This window comes from Apaloderma vittatum, unplaced genomic scaffold (assembly GCF_000703405.1).
Source record: "Apaloderma vittatum isolate BGI_N311 unplaced genomic scaffold, ASM70340v1 scaffold13520, whole genome shotgun sequence".
Lineage (NCBI taxonomy): Eukaryota > Metazoa > Chordata > Aves > Trogoniformes > Trogonidae > Apaloderma > Apaloderma vittatum.
The window spans coordinates 1-15,443 of record NW_009694066.1 but is presented as its reverse complement, the minus strand read 5'-3'; the positions used below and the strand labels follow the sequence as shown (position 1 = coordinate 15,443).

Genomic DNA, 15,443 nt, shown 5'->3' with positions numbered 1-15,443 from the left:
CTTGGTAAAAAACTGTTCGTGTAACATCATTGCAAGCTGTAGCTGTCAGTTTTTTGTGCTTTTGTGCAGGATTGTTATGACCTTGAATTTTGAGGCATTGGTTGATTCCTGAGTAAACATTAACTGTTTGGACTTGTTTATGTACCTCAGCTTGTCGAAGCAATTGATTATTGGAGCATTCAGTCATGATAGAGGAATGGGTGTGTTTGCACATGATGGATATATATGATCTGTGTATTATGTAAAAAAACATATATTTATAGTTCTGACCTAGTTAGAAGTGCAGCTAGTGTGCATAAATAAGGGAGGCTAGAGTGGGAAATAAGGGTGAAAGTGACTTCACTGTCTCAGTTCTTTTCTGCAACAGTAGCAGCTCTCTCTTCCCTTGCCTGCTGGGGGAGGAGAAGTCCTTATTTATTAGATACTTGTTAGCATATGGGCTGTGAGTGAGTTTAATGGCTGGAAGGAACTGTATCTGTAGTACAAGCTCACATTGTACAATAGTCAACACGCTGAAGGGTTTCTCTTGTATTCTGGAACATCCTTTGGTTACCCAGGATGGATGTGGTCACTCCACTATAGGAGGCCGCTAGGTTGGTCAGGCGAGACTTGTTAGCCCTTGGTGAAGCCGTGCCGGCTTGGATCATCTGGCCTCCACCTGCCATAGCTTCTAGTAGGATCTGTTTCCTGAGCTCCCCAGGCACAGAGGTGACGCTGGCAGGTATCTCTTACTAAACTATGTTGCTCAGCCCCCGGCCCAGCCTGGCCATGACCACTCGTAGGGACTGGGTGTCTGCACCTCTGGGCAGCCTGCTCCAGTTTCTCACTGCCCCCCTGGCCAGAGGCAGCTCCCTCAGCCTGCCCTTGTGTGCTGCATGCCCTGGACACATACCCAGTGTCTTTCCGGACTAGGGAGACCAAATGTAGTCACCAAAGTACCAAATAGCAGAGGAGGAAAACATTTTTACTGTAAGTTTTGGTTTTTTTAAAATTGTTTATTGCCCAACCTTGTAAAGAAGAGCAGAGTAGATTTAGATTAGGCTGTAGAAATAAGCTCTTTACTGTGAGGCTGGTGAGACACTGGAACGGACTGCCCGCAGAGGGGGCGGAGGCCCCATCCCTGGAGGTGTTCCGGGCCAGGCTGGCTGAGATTCGAGCAACCTGGTCTAGTGGGAGGTGTCCCTGCTCACAGTGGGAGGGTTGGAACTAGATGATCTTCAAGGTCCTTTCCAACTCAAGCCATTCTGTGATTCTGTGAAGTCCTAAGAAGGGGCCTCAGTGCCGCAGGCCAGCCCTTCTTCCTGGCAGGACTGCCATCCTCTGCTTCTCTAAAGGAACAACTGTCTCTCGAACTTCTTCATTTGGTCTGTTGCTCCTCTTTGTGCACTGCCGTGGAAGGTCTGGCTTCGTCTTTAACCCACCCGTCAGGCAGCTTTCTTGTCATCAGACTGAGGAAACCCAGTCTCCAGGCCTGAGGGACCTCGGTGGCCCTTAGAGGAACTCCTCCTGTTGCCCCACTGCAGCAGCCCAGTGGAAGCTGGGTTGTCTCATCTCCTTTGCTTGGGGCTACGGGCAGAGGAGATGGCCCTCCTTCAGGAGGGGTGAGGGATGGGAAAGAGAAGGGCTAACACCAGCCCGGCAGTCCGCAAGGTAGTTGTTAATGCTGGGAGATGGGCTGGGTGAGCCTGCAGGGCAGCCTGGCATGGAGGCTGGGCTGGTGGTAGGGTGCAGTGCTGTGGTAATGGTGTCATGGAGGGGACCCTGGCACGCTGTAGAGCTGCCTGGGAGCTGTGCTGAAGGTGGATCCACTTCTTTGGTTCTTCTTGATCTTTGGGTGGATCCACCTCAAAGGGCTCCACGCCATCACCCACGAGCGATGGCCATTGCTACCATGGGGCTGGTGGTGCCCCAGCTCTGACGCCAGCTCCTGCAACCACCCATCTACCTTCCCATCTAACCAGGGGCAGCCGCTCACCTTGCTGCTCTGGCGCTTTGTTCTAATCATCCTTGGAACCTGAGGGCTTTGAAGCTCAGCACGTTGTGGGCCAGCTGCCAGGGCCCCTCTATTTATAGGGCTCGGTGAGGTGGCTTGTGACATCAGGAGGCCACTGCGATGGCTGTGCACGTGGCCACGTATGGCAGGTCTGGAGTTGTGGGGGCTGTGGCCTGAAAGATGACCTCATGTGGGAGGAGGAGGAGGGTTGGGAGAGGAGTGTTTTGTTTCCCTTTCAGTATCTTTTCTGGCTTGCTGTGTCCTTTTGGAAATGGGAGGACTCGGACCATGCACGGTGTTTGAAATACAGATGCAATATGTATTGAGCTGTTGAGGTAAAGGTGTTTGTGTTCTCTTTCATCCTTTTAATGTCAAACTGTCTCCTCCCCAAAGTTTCTTTGGAACTTCACTAGCTTATAATAACAGAAGCATGATTGCTAGTGGAAGTAATGGAGTGTTTATCAAAACCGAATTTCCACTAGGGCATGCGTTCGTGGCCTGAACAGGCTGTTCTGACGACGAAGAGACTGCTACATCTTACTTTGTGTTCTCAGGAGATTTTTATTCTATGGCAAATTGATCTTACATTTTTTTTAAGAAATGTAGAAACTGTACCGTGAAAACTCTCCTGTATTACTCCTTTTTTTTTTTTCTTCATTTCTAATTGCTGGATGTAAAGCAATAGAGTTAGATCTTGTCATTTTGAAAGTAACATATCTTTCAACCTAGAGATCATAGAATTGTTTAGATTGGAAAAGACCTTTAAGATCTTTGAGTCTAATAATACAGGGAACCTCACTGCTTCAGATGAAAATAGGTTGTTGGATAAGTATGGGTTTTATGGTATTGTGTGAAGTATTTAGAAATAAAACTAAGGAGTAGTTAAGAGCAGAGCTTTGCACTACTTAAATCATACTGTTTTAATGAAATAGAAAAAGATTTCCTTACTTTTCCCCCTGAACTCTCAGTGCAGAAGCAACATTCTAAGAGTGTTGCTGTATGAGAGATGCTTCTTTGCACTTTTTAAGTGGTAAAAGAGGGGAATTCAGCTATGGCATAACTGAGTGACTGCTCTAATTGACCGTTACTTTACAGAAAAGACTGTTCAGGTCCAGATCTTCAAGCTAGAATGCGGGTGTCTGTCTTTATTTTTTTTTTTTTAATATATTATTTTGTTAAAATTGCCCTCGATTCCAAACTAAATACGTGTGTGCTTGATTTTCCTATTTAATAGATCTTAAGATATTTAGTGCTTTGGGAATTGTGCCCCAGCCTGCAAAGGAAAGCAGCTGTGGACAGCAGGTTTGCAGTGGGTGATCTTCTGGCTGAATGAAATGGGCACTTTAAAAAATAACCACGAGAGTGTCTTTGTCAGTTTAGGTGCCTGGTAATTCTGTTTAGCTCTAAAATTTTTTCAGACACGCACTTTGTTTTGAACAGATGGTCCATTTCCAGTATCAAAATAAGCACTTCGTAAATGCTGGTGTGGTGTCTCATTAGTGTCTGTTTGGAGAAAGGAAAAAACCAAACCCCAAACTAATCAAATTACCTAGGGACTAACTGATTGAGGTGATGTGAAGCTGGCGGAAGGGCATGCTTAGCATTTTAAAGCAATCACTTAACACATTTAAAGGTCTTAAGAGTATCAGTAAATTAATGATAAAAGCATAAGAATTTAACTTTGATTACTTTATCCTTCGCTAACCTACCAACCTGTTTCATTTTCAGAAGGCAATGGATTGTTTGCTTTCAAAATGCTTTTATCGTTAAGAAATGTAAGACCTTGGGAGCCCGTGGCAGCCCCAAGGATTCCTTTCCTGGCTGCTCGCCTTGCATCTCGCAACGAAGTTGTCTTTTGCCAGTGGTACACAGGAGTTGTAAAAAGCTGTTTTGCTGAAGCAGGCTACCTAACTTTGGATGCGTGTCAGTCATGCCAAGTTTGTTGGTGCAATTGTACCTGATTTTATTTTATTTTTTTTTAACCTGTGCACTTGAAACCTGATAATAAGAAAACATGATGATACACTGAAAAAAAAAGATAGTTACCTTAGCTTTTACCTTTTATCCTTGTGATAACCTTATGTAGAATTTTTCAGATGTTAATATATTGCAGAATTTTCAGCTTGACACCAAGGCACTAGTGGTTTTGGTGTTTTATTTATTTTTTTTAAAATTCTTTTGCTATTGCTGTAAAATCTGCAGAGTTCCTGCTGGCAGCTCTGTGGACATCCAGCTGTCACGTAAACCAGCCTGCAGCTGGCTCGCTGAGGTCCTTTGAATTTTCTTTCTGCACTGGTCTTGAGCCCACGTCTGCTTGTAGGTACCGAAACTCAGCTGCTAGGTAGACACAGGAGCTCGTTACCAAGTTGGGAGCACCTCCTTGCCAAGTATGCTTCTCGTGTTTGTGTTACAGAAGCAGGTTGCTTTAATAGCTTCCTTACTTGTACAGCATTCAGAAGTCCCTTCAGCAAGTAGCAGGTCTGTCTTGTGAAAGGTTCGATGTGAGAGATGTTGTCCAAAATGAACTGATGTGGTTGTCTGACTGGAACGTAACGTCTCCATCCTGCAGGCTGCAGACAGGGCTGCCTGTGCTCAGGGCAGGTGTGGGACAGCTGAGTCACTGCCAAGCTACAGGCAAACCTGCTGATACACCGGATTTTTTGATGGTGATGCCAATTAAGCTTTTGGCCTCTGAAAAGAACTTGTTACTGTTAAACTAAATACACACAGCTTAGTTTTCTTCAGCTGTAGTAGGCAGAAGACTTCCCATTTCTTTTTCTGGTCTGAAAGGATTGCTTCTAAGCTTTATTCCTTTTAGCAAACAATTCAAGTGGGAATTTCAGTTGCTCGAATCTCAGAGCAGTTTCTTCATCTGGGTTAAATGCTTTCTTTCCTTTTGGATTTCAGTTAGGTGTTTGCTGCATAGAGTGTTATTTCAGCATTCATTCAGAGAAAAGCCTGTTAACAATGTTAACTGAAAAAACAAAGCAATGCTTCAGTGTTTTTCTGAGTGCGAGGTGTTCCTTAGGATCTTGAATTGTTTTAACTTGCATGTCAGTAATTTGATGTAAATTTTCAGAAGTACTGCTTACTTGAATTGGAGATCTGTTAGTTTTGCTTGCTGGGGACTTTCAGAGAGTATGGAAATCTAACCTAAGTTACAAAAAACAGTGATACCTGCAGCAGCTTTATTGTCTTTGCAACTCCTCTTTCCACATCTGAGAGTTTTTATAATTATCCTGGATTATTTTGCTGCTTGTAGTATCAAATCTTAAGCAGGTCTTGTATCTGGCAGTCTCTTCGATCTTGCAGTGAGTCCAGATGATGTGAGTTTTCTGCTTGTGTTAGCAGTGGAGCTGAACATCGGGAGGAATGCAACCCAGTTGGCCTGCGGAGTTTATCATAAATTTGCAGATAGTGAAATTTTGGGAGGAGCATTCCTAATTTGTGGACATAAAGCCCAGTTCTGACTGTTAGTGGGACTGAAATCTGAAAAAGCATGGAGATAATTCAGAATTTCAAAATTGGTAGGTTTTGGGAGGGAGGGCAGACCACAGTGGAAGAGTAACAGTAACTTCTTGTTTTTAAAACTTCCTTTCACAACTGTGGTAGGCTGATTCTAGATTATCACCAGTGATAATGCCTGAGAAAATGCTCTTCTCTTCAGGGTTCCTGGATTTCCTCTTTGGCACATTTTATGTTGTTTATTTTTCCTTATTTCAAAGGACCTGGGCTCCTGTTGAAAAGTGACGGAATAATCTCTGGCCGGCACCTGACATGTTGAGGGAGCACCCCCTAAAAGAGCTTGCCTGCGAGACACTTTGTGAAATAACGCAGTGACATGTTTGCAGTAGTATGCTCTTTTTTTTTTTTTTCGGTTGTTGTTGCTTTCCATTGTTGAATTTCTCTTGAAATAAGTAACCAAGAAATATATGGGAGGTACTGAAATTAACTTTAATCGCTGCAGAGAAATTTCTGTCTGGGTTTCGCACTGATAGTGGTTGTTTGCAAAGATGCCACTTTCACTAATTGGGGCAAGGGGAGGGAGTTGATCTACTTTCTAGAGGCTTAAAAATAAATACCGCGTGACTTTAATAATGCACTAGTTTCAGTGGCTCACAGTAAGTATGTGTGTAGCCTGAATACTCCCAAGCCCATGTTTTTAGTAACAACTTTGTATAATTTGATTTAAGCTAATTTGTGAGATCAGGTGTTTTGAACCTAGCTTGTAAGTTTACTAATACTCTTAGTAGAAAAAAAAAAATTGTTTTCTGTTGCTTAACCACTTAATCGTGCATGGGATCTCAGTTGATTGTAAGTACTGATACTGCAATTGCAATTGTCTGTGCCTTTTCTGATTGATTTTGACTCCTGTATCTTGAAACAGAAAGCTGGGTCATCTCGGGGCAGTTACGTGTGTGCTTACAACTTCTGGCCAAAGGCTCGGCCAAGTAAGGTGCTCTTAAGTGATCAGTGTGTGGTGGTTCAAGCAACAGTGAGAACCCTGAAGGCAATTCAGAGCTCTCCGTGTCCCAGCCCCTTCACAGTGTAGGGCAGATACTAGAAGTCTTGCTGCTGAAGAGAGTCCCAAGGGTTTTGCCGGATCCTTGAGCACTTCAGAGAACAGGTAGAAGTCCAAGTGCTAGAGGGGACAGCCCGCTGTTGTAGGTAGCTGTAGTGTGCGTGCTGAACCCGCTGTAACTTGGAAATAAATGCTTAAAGCTGTCTACGTCTTAGTTTGCGTAAGGGTTGGATGTTTCTGGTTTAGTTTTTGTAGGCCTTTATAAAAGCGTGTGACAACAGCGTACTTGGATTGTTGTCTTGAAGCTTGTTTCAGCGTTCAGCCTGCAGCTTACAGAACTGTAATTACTATTCACTAGCAGTGATAAAATACAAAATAGTCCTGTTCACCTACATGCTCTGTGGTAACTACAGGATGTTACAGCTGATGTTGCTAATAGGCAGCACTAATTAACGTACCGAGTTAGTCCTTTACGCTTGGTAGTTATAAAGGAGCAAAAGGAGTGGTTCTTTCCTTATTTAAATGAGTACTGCTGAAAATCATGCTCCTTCCAGTTGTAAGGAAAGTTTCTCTTGCTGTTCTCTACTATGTGTAGTGTCTCTTTCAACCCACTGAAATTCTACATTCACGTAAGCCCAGCTGGTACTGATTAAATTCCACCTAAATGTGCTGCTTCGAAGAGGGGGGAGTGAAGCAAATGCTTGTATTTATCTTAGTGAGAGGTGAACGCAGGAGTTTATTGGATTCGTCATCGACTGAAATAATCTTTTCTGACAGCACAGTTGTCTCAGTAGCAACCGCTCGCAAGCAACAGAGTTAACATGGAGATGCTAAAGCATTTTTTTAAGGAAAGCTGAAATCTGTTCTGTCACGACCTTTTACGATGTTTCAGTGATTGGGGCTACTGCCCTTTCACGGGTTTGTGTAAGATTTCTCTAGTTCTTTCGCCTGTGTCAGGTTTGCAGAGGGAGATACAGGGAGAGTAGGCCCTCCGTTGAAAGCTCTAGCCCTTTGTGTACTCCCTGCAAGTTACAGTTAGTAGAATTCTTCCAACTTTGTTGTGAATTCTTCAACGGTAGGTAGGGGCAGTACTCTAGGGCATTCATGCAGTGCCCCCTTGATCTTCTCCCAGCTCTGTTAGTTGCCAGGCAAGTTATTCTGAATCTGGTGCACAGATTGCAAAGGTTGGGAAGAGCAAGTTCAACAAATTGGAAACTGAAGCTATCCTTTGCTCTTTAATGCACATTAACATGTTCCTCTCACGTAAGTAAAATCCCAGAGCTGCCTAACTTTATCTTTGGGTGGTAGAATATTGGCTGTCGCTAAAGGTGCAAAAATACTGCGGAGTATTCGGTATCTTTAATCAAGCTTGATTCTGTAGCGTTTGATCATCAGCATCTACTGTTGTCTCCTTTGAGTTCTGCAGAGTTTCTATGCATGCACATACCTTGGGGCTTAGAAGCTGTGAGATGCTACTGTGAAGTGCGTTACTGCAAATAGTGCTTCAGTGTGTTTGTAAACTTAATGCTTTGTCTATATCCTTCCTATACAGACCAGCATGTTTTGGAAATTTGATCTCCATTCGTCATCCCACATAGATACACTGCTAGAGAGAGAAGATGTAACGCTGAAGGAATTGATGGATGAAGAAGATGTTCTACAGGAGTGCAAGGCTCAAAATCGCAAACTTATAGAGTTTCTGCTGAAGTCAGAATGTTTGGAAGACTTAGTTTCATTTATTATCGAAGAGCCACCTCAAGACATGGATGAAAAAATCCGATATAAGTAGGAAGACTTTTGGGGATGGGGGACACTTGGGAAAGTGAAAAGAGGGGTAGCTTACCCCACTTAATTTGTGTTTTCAGTCCCTGCTTCTTGGTGTGTTGTACAGTACTGGCATGTTTGGAGCAAGTTTGTTTTGAAAGGGCTTCGGAGAACTTTCAAATGGAAGCCTCTTACCCACAAATGCTTCCAAACCCAATTGCTGCCCAAAGGAGGCTTAAAAAAAAAATTGAAAAAAAGAATCAGAGCTCGCATGAGGGATCTTGTAGTAGTTATCAAGAAATGAAAAACCCTATAGTAGAATATTGTTTGGTATAGTTAAGTGCTTTGCTTTGTTTTATTTATGATGGGTAGAATGTTTTGAAGATGCTTATTAGAAGGTCTGTAGGGCTCCTTGGAAGAATGTGCTTAACGTCTGATTGCTGGTGTTCCGAGCTAGGACTGTAAGAACTGGGCACGGCCATGACTTCAGCTAGTTTGCTGAGAAGGTTCAAACTCAAAAGTCAACCTAACAGTATAAAAGCACTTCTGCCGTTTCTTTGACCTATTTTAGAGTTGTCTATGCAGAAAGTTGCCTTTTTTCTTAAAGCAGTACATGTAAAAGAAAAAGGTGAAATAAGCTACACTTAGTTGCAACATTTCACCATTTCTCGTAAACCAAGCCTCCCGTGTTTTTAGAAGAGTTTGAAATTGAAGCATGTTTCTCTTAGAAACCTTTAAGCTGCTGATGCTATCAAAATTGCCTTTAGTGTGAGTAGGTGATAGTACTGTCAAATGCAGAAAATGACTGGTCTTGATGGCCTGTTTAATTACTCGATGTTCCAAACTGTACTTCTGACTTTGTGTAATGAAGCAGTACTAGCTAGTTTTGCAGGCTTTGTCAGGCTCTGACTAGTTTGCTAAGTTTCTACACAATTGCTATATATAGACATATATATCCTGAAGCTATTCCTCTTGACCTTTCTGATATAGTCCCTGTTACATTAGAAAGGGGCAAACACACTGGCTACTCCCTCACCAGTCCCGGTCCAGTACGATCAATCTGCCTAACTTTTTGGGTTACTACCTTTTTCCTCTTCAAAATAAATAAAAGGTGACTTCTGAAATACAAGCTCAGCACTTGAGCAGATGGATTTAACAATAAACCTTAAAGTAAAAGCTTGCTCTTTTCTTTCCCCCCTTCCCTAGTGTTGCCCTGTTGCTACTGCAGAACAGGACCTGTGGGCTGAACGTGCAGTTACGTTACCCTGCAGGAGTTTGATTAGAGGAGACCAGCCCTGCTTGCAGACTTGGTCAGAAGCCTTAGTAGCAGGTTCTGAATTCAGTACCACAGCTCCGAAGTACAAGTGATTGATAATTTTTTCTTTTCTCCTTTTCCAGATATCCAAACATATCGTGTGAGCTGCTTACATCGGATGTCTCACAGATCAATGATAGGCTGGGAGAGGAAGAGTCCTTACTTATGAAACTGTACAGCTTTCTCTTAAATGAATCTCCTCTAAACCCTTTACTGGCCAGTTTCTTCAGCAAGGTGCTAAGTATCCTTATAAGCAGAAAACCAGAACAGGTAAATATTTACACACCCTCCAATGCTGCTTTAAGACTGCACACTGGAGGGATAGCAGTGGAGTCAAACAAGAGCATTCAACTTCCATGCTAGCTGAGGACTCTATTTGGTAGTATGCGCCAGATTAGCAAACATCTGGATGAGTAAGGTGTGTTTGAGTCAGATTTCCCCAAGGTATTTGTGCAGTCAGTGTATGAGTGCTTAGCTCAGCATTTTATTGTGGTAATATTTGCATTAATTGTGGTTAGAGATGAAGGTAAGCGAATCGAATGAGAGGGGGTGGGTGTGATTTGGTGTGAAGGATTGTTATATGGGGAGGCGAGAGACGTTTGGAGTCCTTGCTCGGAGTTGTACTCTGTGCTCTGTGGCCCAGCGCTGCAATCAGCTGTGCTGCTGGCTGCCATGCCCAAGCAAATGAAGGTTGTGACTCTGCTCTGTATGTTTAATTTAGCAAGCTCAGTATTTGTTTGTATTCTGTTAAGGTTTTGCGGTGCTGACCTCTGATCGTTAATCAGGGATCAGCGTAGTTCATACCAAGAAGGAAAGCTCAGTGGGCACTGGATTAAAAGTAGTTTATGGTCAGCAAGTTGGACTTAGGAGGCCCAAGAAACACAGGACGGACCATACTATGTGCAGTGTCACTGTTGCTGTATGTGTATATTATTTTACCTTGTACTGCAGGCTGTAAGTGGCAAAAAGTGTACAAGAAGTTCTCGTTCATTTTCTCCGTTTTTTAGGAGAGAGAGAGGGAAGCTGATTGGTGTGATTTACCATGTAAATTACAGATAAGCAAATGTAAGCTCGCTTCTTTTTAAATTCTAGATCGTGGACTTTTTAAAGAGGAAGCATGATTTTGTAGACCTCATTATTAAGCACATAGGGACCTCCGCTATCATGGACTTGTTGCTCAGGCTACTGACTTGTATAGAACCTCCACAGCCCCGGCAAGAAGTGTTAAATGTAAGTAAGATGTCTCAAAAGATTTTCATCTGGTGTGTGGGAACTGTAGGGTAACTTGTCTTCTGCTCGTCTTGCTAAGATTATTTCCTAAACGCAGTGAAGTTAGATGTGTGGGTTTTCTTTTTTTCTTGGACCTGCCAATACTTTTTCCAGTGGAACCACAGCACTAGTTGGGGACAGCTTAGAACCCGACTGGCTGGTCTCTTCCCCTGGTTTTTGTATCTGACTTACAACTGCCAGATGCAGTCTTAAAAATATTTTAGACCTTACTGAACACTTTTTTTTGGCATCACAAAGTTTACTTAAAAATAAAAAATCAGGCTTCCTTTTTCACAGTTGCTCAGAAACTAATTTTAATTTTTTTTTTTCTTTTTCCTGAAGTATTGTTACTTCTTGTTTAGAAATATTGACAGTTAGGGCTCGTGGCAGTTGTCAAATGACTGCTTTTAATGTCATTAATTTTAATTCATTCACATGGATAACATTCTTACTAATGCCCACAAACACTTTTACAGTGGTTAAATGAGGAGAGAATTATCCAGCGGCTTGTGGAAATTGTACATCCGTCTCAAGATGAAGATGTAAGTATTAGTTTGACACTCTTCTGATTCTCTCTGTTCAGCAACTTGCTGTACAACGTAGTATTAGAGCTTGTAGTTCTGCTGTTTTCTGCTTGCTTTCTTCAGTAAGCTGGTTCCCATGTTTAAGTGTGGTCATCTGAGGGAGGGTGAATGGTTCTGGCCTCCCCCTTTCTTGCCCCTACAATTACAGTGTTAGTACTTTTAATGAAAAGTTATGTTTTTCTGTTCCAGAGGCATTCAAATGCATCACAGTCGCTCTGCGAAATCATTCGCCTAAGCAGGGACCAGATGTTACAAGTACAGAACAGCTCAGAACCAGATCCGCTGCTGGCAAGTCTAGAGAAGTAAGTTGGTTTGCTGAATTTCTGCTTTTATTTTCAATTAATAAAAAGCATAGTTTTTAACTTCTGGCCTGGAAGACCTTTGGAAGTGGCAAGCTCTGCTTTTCAAGTGAATTTTCTTGACTGACTATGATCTGTGCCGGTCGTTTAAAATAACTTGGAAGTAAGCAGGAGCCTACCTGGAGGGATTCCTTGGGGGCAGGTTGGCTCATTTCCCGTGCTAGTGGGATGAGACACCTGGAGGTCAGCTTGGTACTGTGTGTGCCATGCAGGGGAGCGTTGGGCTTTTTTGATGTGTTATTTGTTTTAAGTTAATCTAAGTGTGTGTTTCTGCTGGAGAAGATTCTCCTGTATTTCCTCCTTCCTTTTGCTAGTTGTGTGTTTAGGTGTGGGTAGCTGTTATGGCAAGCTGATTCAGGTTTCTGATCTGACTGGAAACTCCCTTTTGTAGTGTTGGTTGTTTGGTCAGAAGTCTGGATCAGTGGGTGGAATAGGAAAATACGATTGGGGCAGTGAGGGTGGGAGTGGTTGTGTCCTAGTGATACCTGCTGGCTTGAAATAGCTACTGGTTTTCTTTGTGTTATCCCCATATTAATTTTACGCGGGCAAGTGGTAGCTTCTTCTGTTAACATTGTATCCTGACGTAGTGTTGTGTCTGACACCAGTGCTTTTCTTTTCAGGCAAGAAATCATAGAGCAGCTGCTGTCTAATATTTTTCATAAAGAAAAAAATGAATCTGCAATAGTCAGTGCAATCCAGATCCTGTTGACCCTACTTGAGACAAGACGACAGACGTACGTGTTCTTATTTGCCTGCATGCTTTAACTAAACTTGTGTTGAGCAATAGAAAGTGTCTCCCGTGTACTTACTACTGAACCATTTCAGTGGCCTATTGTAGCTGAAGAAGTTCAAGAACAAACCAAATGACTCGTCTTTCTGCACTTTTTTCTAGAAGCTAGTTTAAGTGCCACTTGACAGATCAGACTAATTACACTTCATCGGTTTGGTTTTGGATACAAGGAATAGTAAATATGTGCAGTGCAGTGAGTGGGTGTTGACTTTTTAAAAAGTTATTTGGAATTTTCTCACAATTTCACTTTGCAGAACTGCCGAACAGATTTCTGTGATAAATTCAACGTATCTGCATTGTTCAGGATAGAAGAGCAAAGCTCTTTACAGCTGTGCTATTTCCTCTTGAGGCAGATAATGTTTAACCTCAAAACTGTATAGGAGATTTCAAGCACTGTGAACCTAAAAATACTAGAGCCTAGTACTTGGAAAAATCTTGTTCGACCGTTGCTTCATACATAATCCATATTTGTAGTCTTATGTTTTTACTTGCCTCTTTATTCTTTTCACGTGCCTTCAGAATCATGACCCTCACAAAACCGTAAGATGTTTTACAACTAGTTTTGATACTAATTTATCAGATTTTGCTTGTGTGTGTTTTAGATTTGAAGGCCATATAGAAGTCTGTCCTCCAGGTATGAGCAATTCAACATATTCAGTCAGCAAAAGTGTTTTAGAAGCCATAAAAGCACGACTTTCATCCTTCCATGAGCTCCTACTGGAGCCTCCAAAAGTAAGTGAAACCTTACCAAATTAATTGAAGCAGAACTCTCACTGTGTGGCTGTGTTTTAGGCGGGTTATCATAACTTTCAGGCAAATGCCCAGGCTCCATCCCAACCTGTCGTGAGCTTTACTTGTTCCTTATTGCTGTCCCTGAGCCAGTGTGTTATGTGTAATGGCTTCAGGCTTTGCCAGCTTAGAGTTTAATTGGCAGGATAGCCTTGATGCAATTACTTCTTTCTGAAAGCAATGAAAAGAGATTTGCTGTGGGTATTTGCTATATATTCTCAAGGTAGGTCCTGGTTTTGCTTAGAAATCGTAGCTGGATGGGAAACACAACAGACTATGGATGCTCGTTGTTTGGGACTTGACCTGTGGGTCAAAGCAGAAGTGAAGACCAGATGTGCATGAAGTACCAGGTGTGGCAGGAGGTCAAGGTAGTGTTAAATTTTTAACTTCGAGAACAGAAAACCTCAAGATTTCCAAGTGCAAAAGAGGCAATAAAACTCAAATCAACTGTCTTACCGTTATTGCAACAACGTGGCAAGGTACAGGTGTACATTATGATAAAAGCAGAGATACTCATGCATTTTCTGAGAGCTGCATGTACTTAGTATTTGAATAAGTCCTCTGAGGAAGTTATTGAATCTGTTGCTCCTTTTGAGCACTAGTTAAATGTGCATCCTTAGTTTTGGGGTTTTTTGGCCTTACGTAAGCAATGGTCACTAGAAGGCTGTCAGTCATCTTTGTTCAGATGCAAGGGTGGTGGCACCGGTCAGGCAAAAATAACACCCTGCGTTACAGAAGGCGGTAGTGATCTTGTCAAAATGTGTTTGTGCCTCAAGGTAAGGAAAGACTTTCCTTCTGAATTCCCTTGCTCACTGCATATGTGCTACTGGATTTTTAGCTCTTAGGGTAGCTGATACCAGATTTTTCTTATTGTTGACACTTAATTACATGAAGACACTTCTGGTTTGATAAGCAGCTGGACTTTCAGCATAAAAACCAAGAAGCTTATGATTGTGATACAGGGATCCACTAGTGCATGGACAGAGACTCTAGCTGGAAGGAAGTCCTCCTCAGACAACAGATGGAGCTTGTTTCATGTATAACATTAGAATAAAGACCCCAGAGAAGCAAATCTCTGAAGTTAGGGTTGTTGAAGCATTATGACGTATCTAGAGCCTGCCCACCTAGCGGGTTTGTGTGTACTGTGGCAGTGTAGGCTATGGCTGTACATCAACTAAGTGGTGAGAAGCATTTTTTGGAAGTATCTCCTAATTCCTTTCAAGAGTGGGTAGAATGTGTCTATGCTGAGATCCTGTATGTAATTAACCGTCAATCCCTACAATGCCATTGGTTTCCTCTGGCTGTTTTTTAGTGCTTCCTGCCTGTAGAGCTGTAGTGTTCAGAACTAAAAATGGCTTTTTCGCAGGGCGAAGGTAAGACTTGCTCAAGGGCTGATTGTCTAGAAGTTTAAGCATTGCTCCATTGTGCATAGCAACAATGAGCTTTTTTTTTAAAATAAAAGATATTTTAATGGGTTTTATGCACATATCTCTTTCAGAAGAGTGTCATGAAGACGACTTGGGGTGTATTAGATCCACCTGTGGGAAACACACGTTTAAATGTGATTAGGTTAATATCTAGCCTTTTACAGACCAATATAAGCAGCGTGAATCAAGAACTTATAGAGCTCAACAGCATAGGAGTAATCCTGGTAAGAACTCGATATGCTGCCTTCTTTATTTTGCTATTAAGATCTTGTCTGTTGATTTTCTGTCATTGCAGATAATTTTAGTATATTTTTCAACCTGACTTTTCAGACTGTTTGTGGCTTTTAAGACACTGTTAAAGAACTTTTAATATTGGATTTCACTGTTAAAGTTATCTGTCTAAAGTCTCCATGCTCTTCTGACCACTTAAATGGGCCTTATTTTCTACACCTTCATTACTATCCAAAATGGTTTTGTCGTGATTTGACCATGGCCGGCAGCCAGGTGCCCACACAGCCACTCTCTCACTCCCCCTTCTCCACTAGACAGGGGGAGAAAATATTTCAAAGGGCTCAAGGTCCGAGAGGACAGGGAGATCACTTTCATTTACCGTCGCGGGCAAAACAGACTC

At 42.3% G+C, this 15,443-nt stretch overlaps 1 protein-coding gene across 1 annotated transcript; it reads left to right on the top strand.

Moving 5' to 3' along the window:
* Positions 1 to 5,834: 5,834 nt before the first annotated feature.
* Positions 5,835 to 15,036, top strand: LOC104271535 (serine/threonine-protein phosphatase 6 regulatory subunit 3-like; the record flags this gene model as incomplete). The annotated part of the gene is made up of 9 exons (XM_009866232.1): positions 5,835 to 5,846; positions 8,068 to 8,300; positions 9,678 to 9,864; positions 10,687 to 10,824; positions 11,340 to 11,405; positions 11,637 to 11,749; positions 12,427 to 12,540; positions 13,199 to 13,328; positions 14,884 to 15,036. Coding segments are annotated over exons 1-9 (1,146 nt in total), but the record flags the coding sequence as incomplete, so codon positions are not given.
* Positions 15,037 to 15,443: the final 407 nt, after the last annotated feature.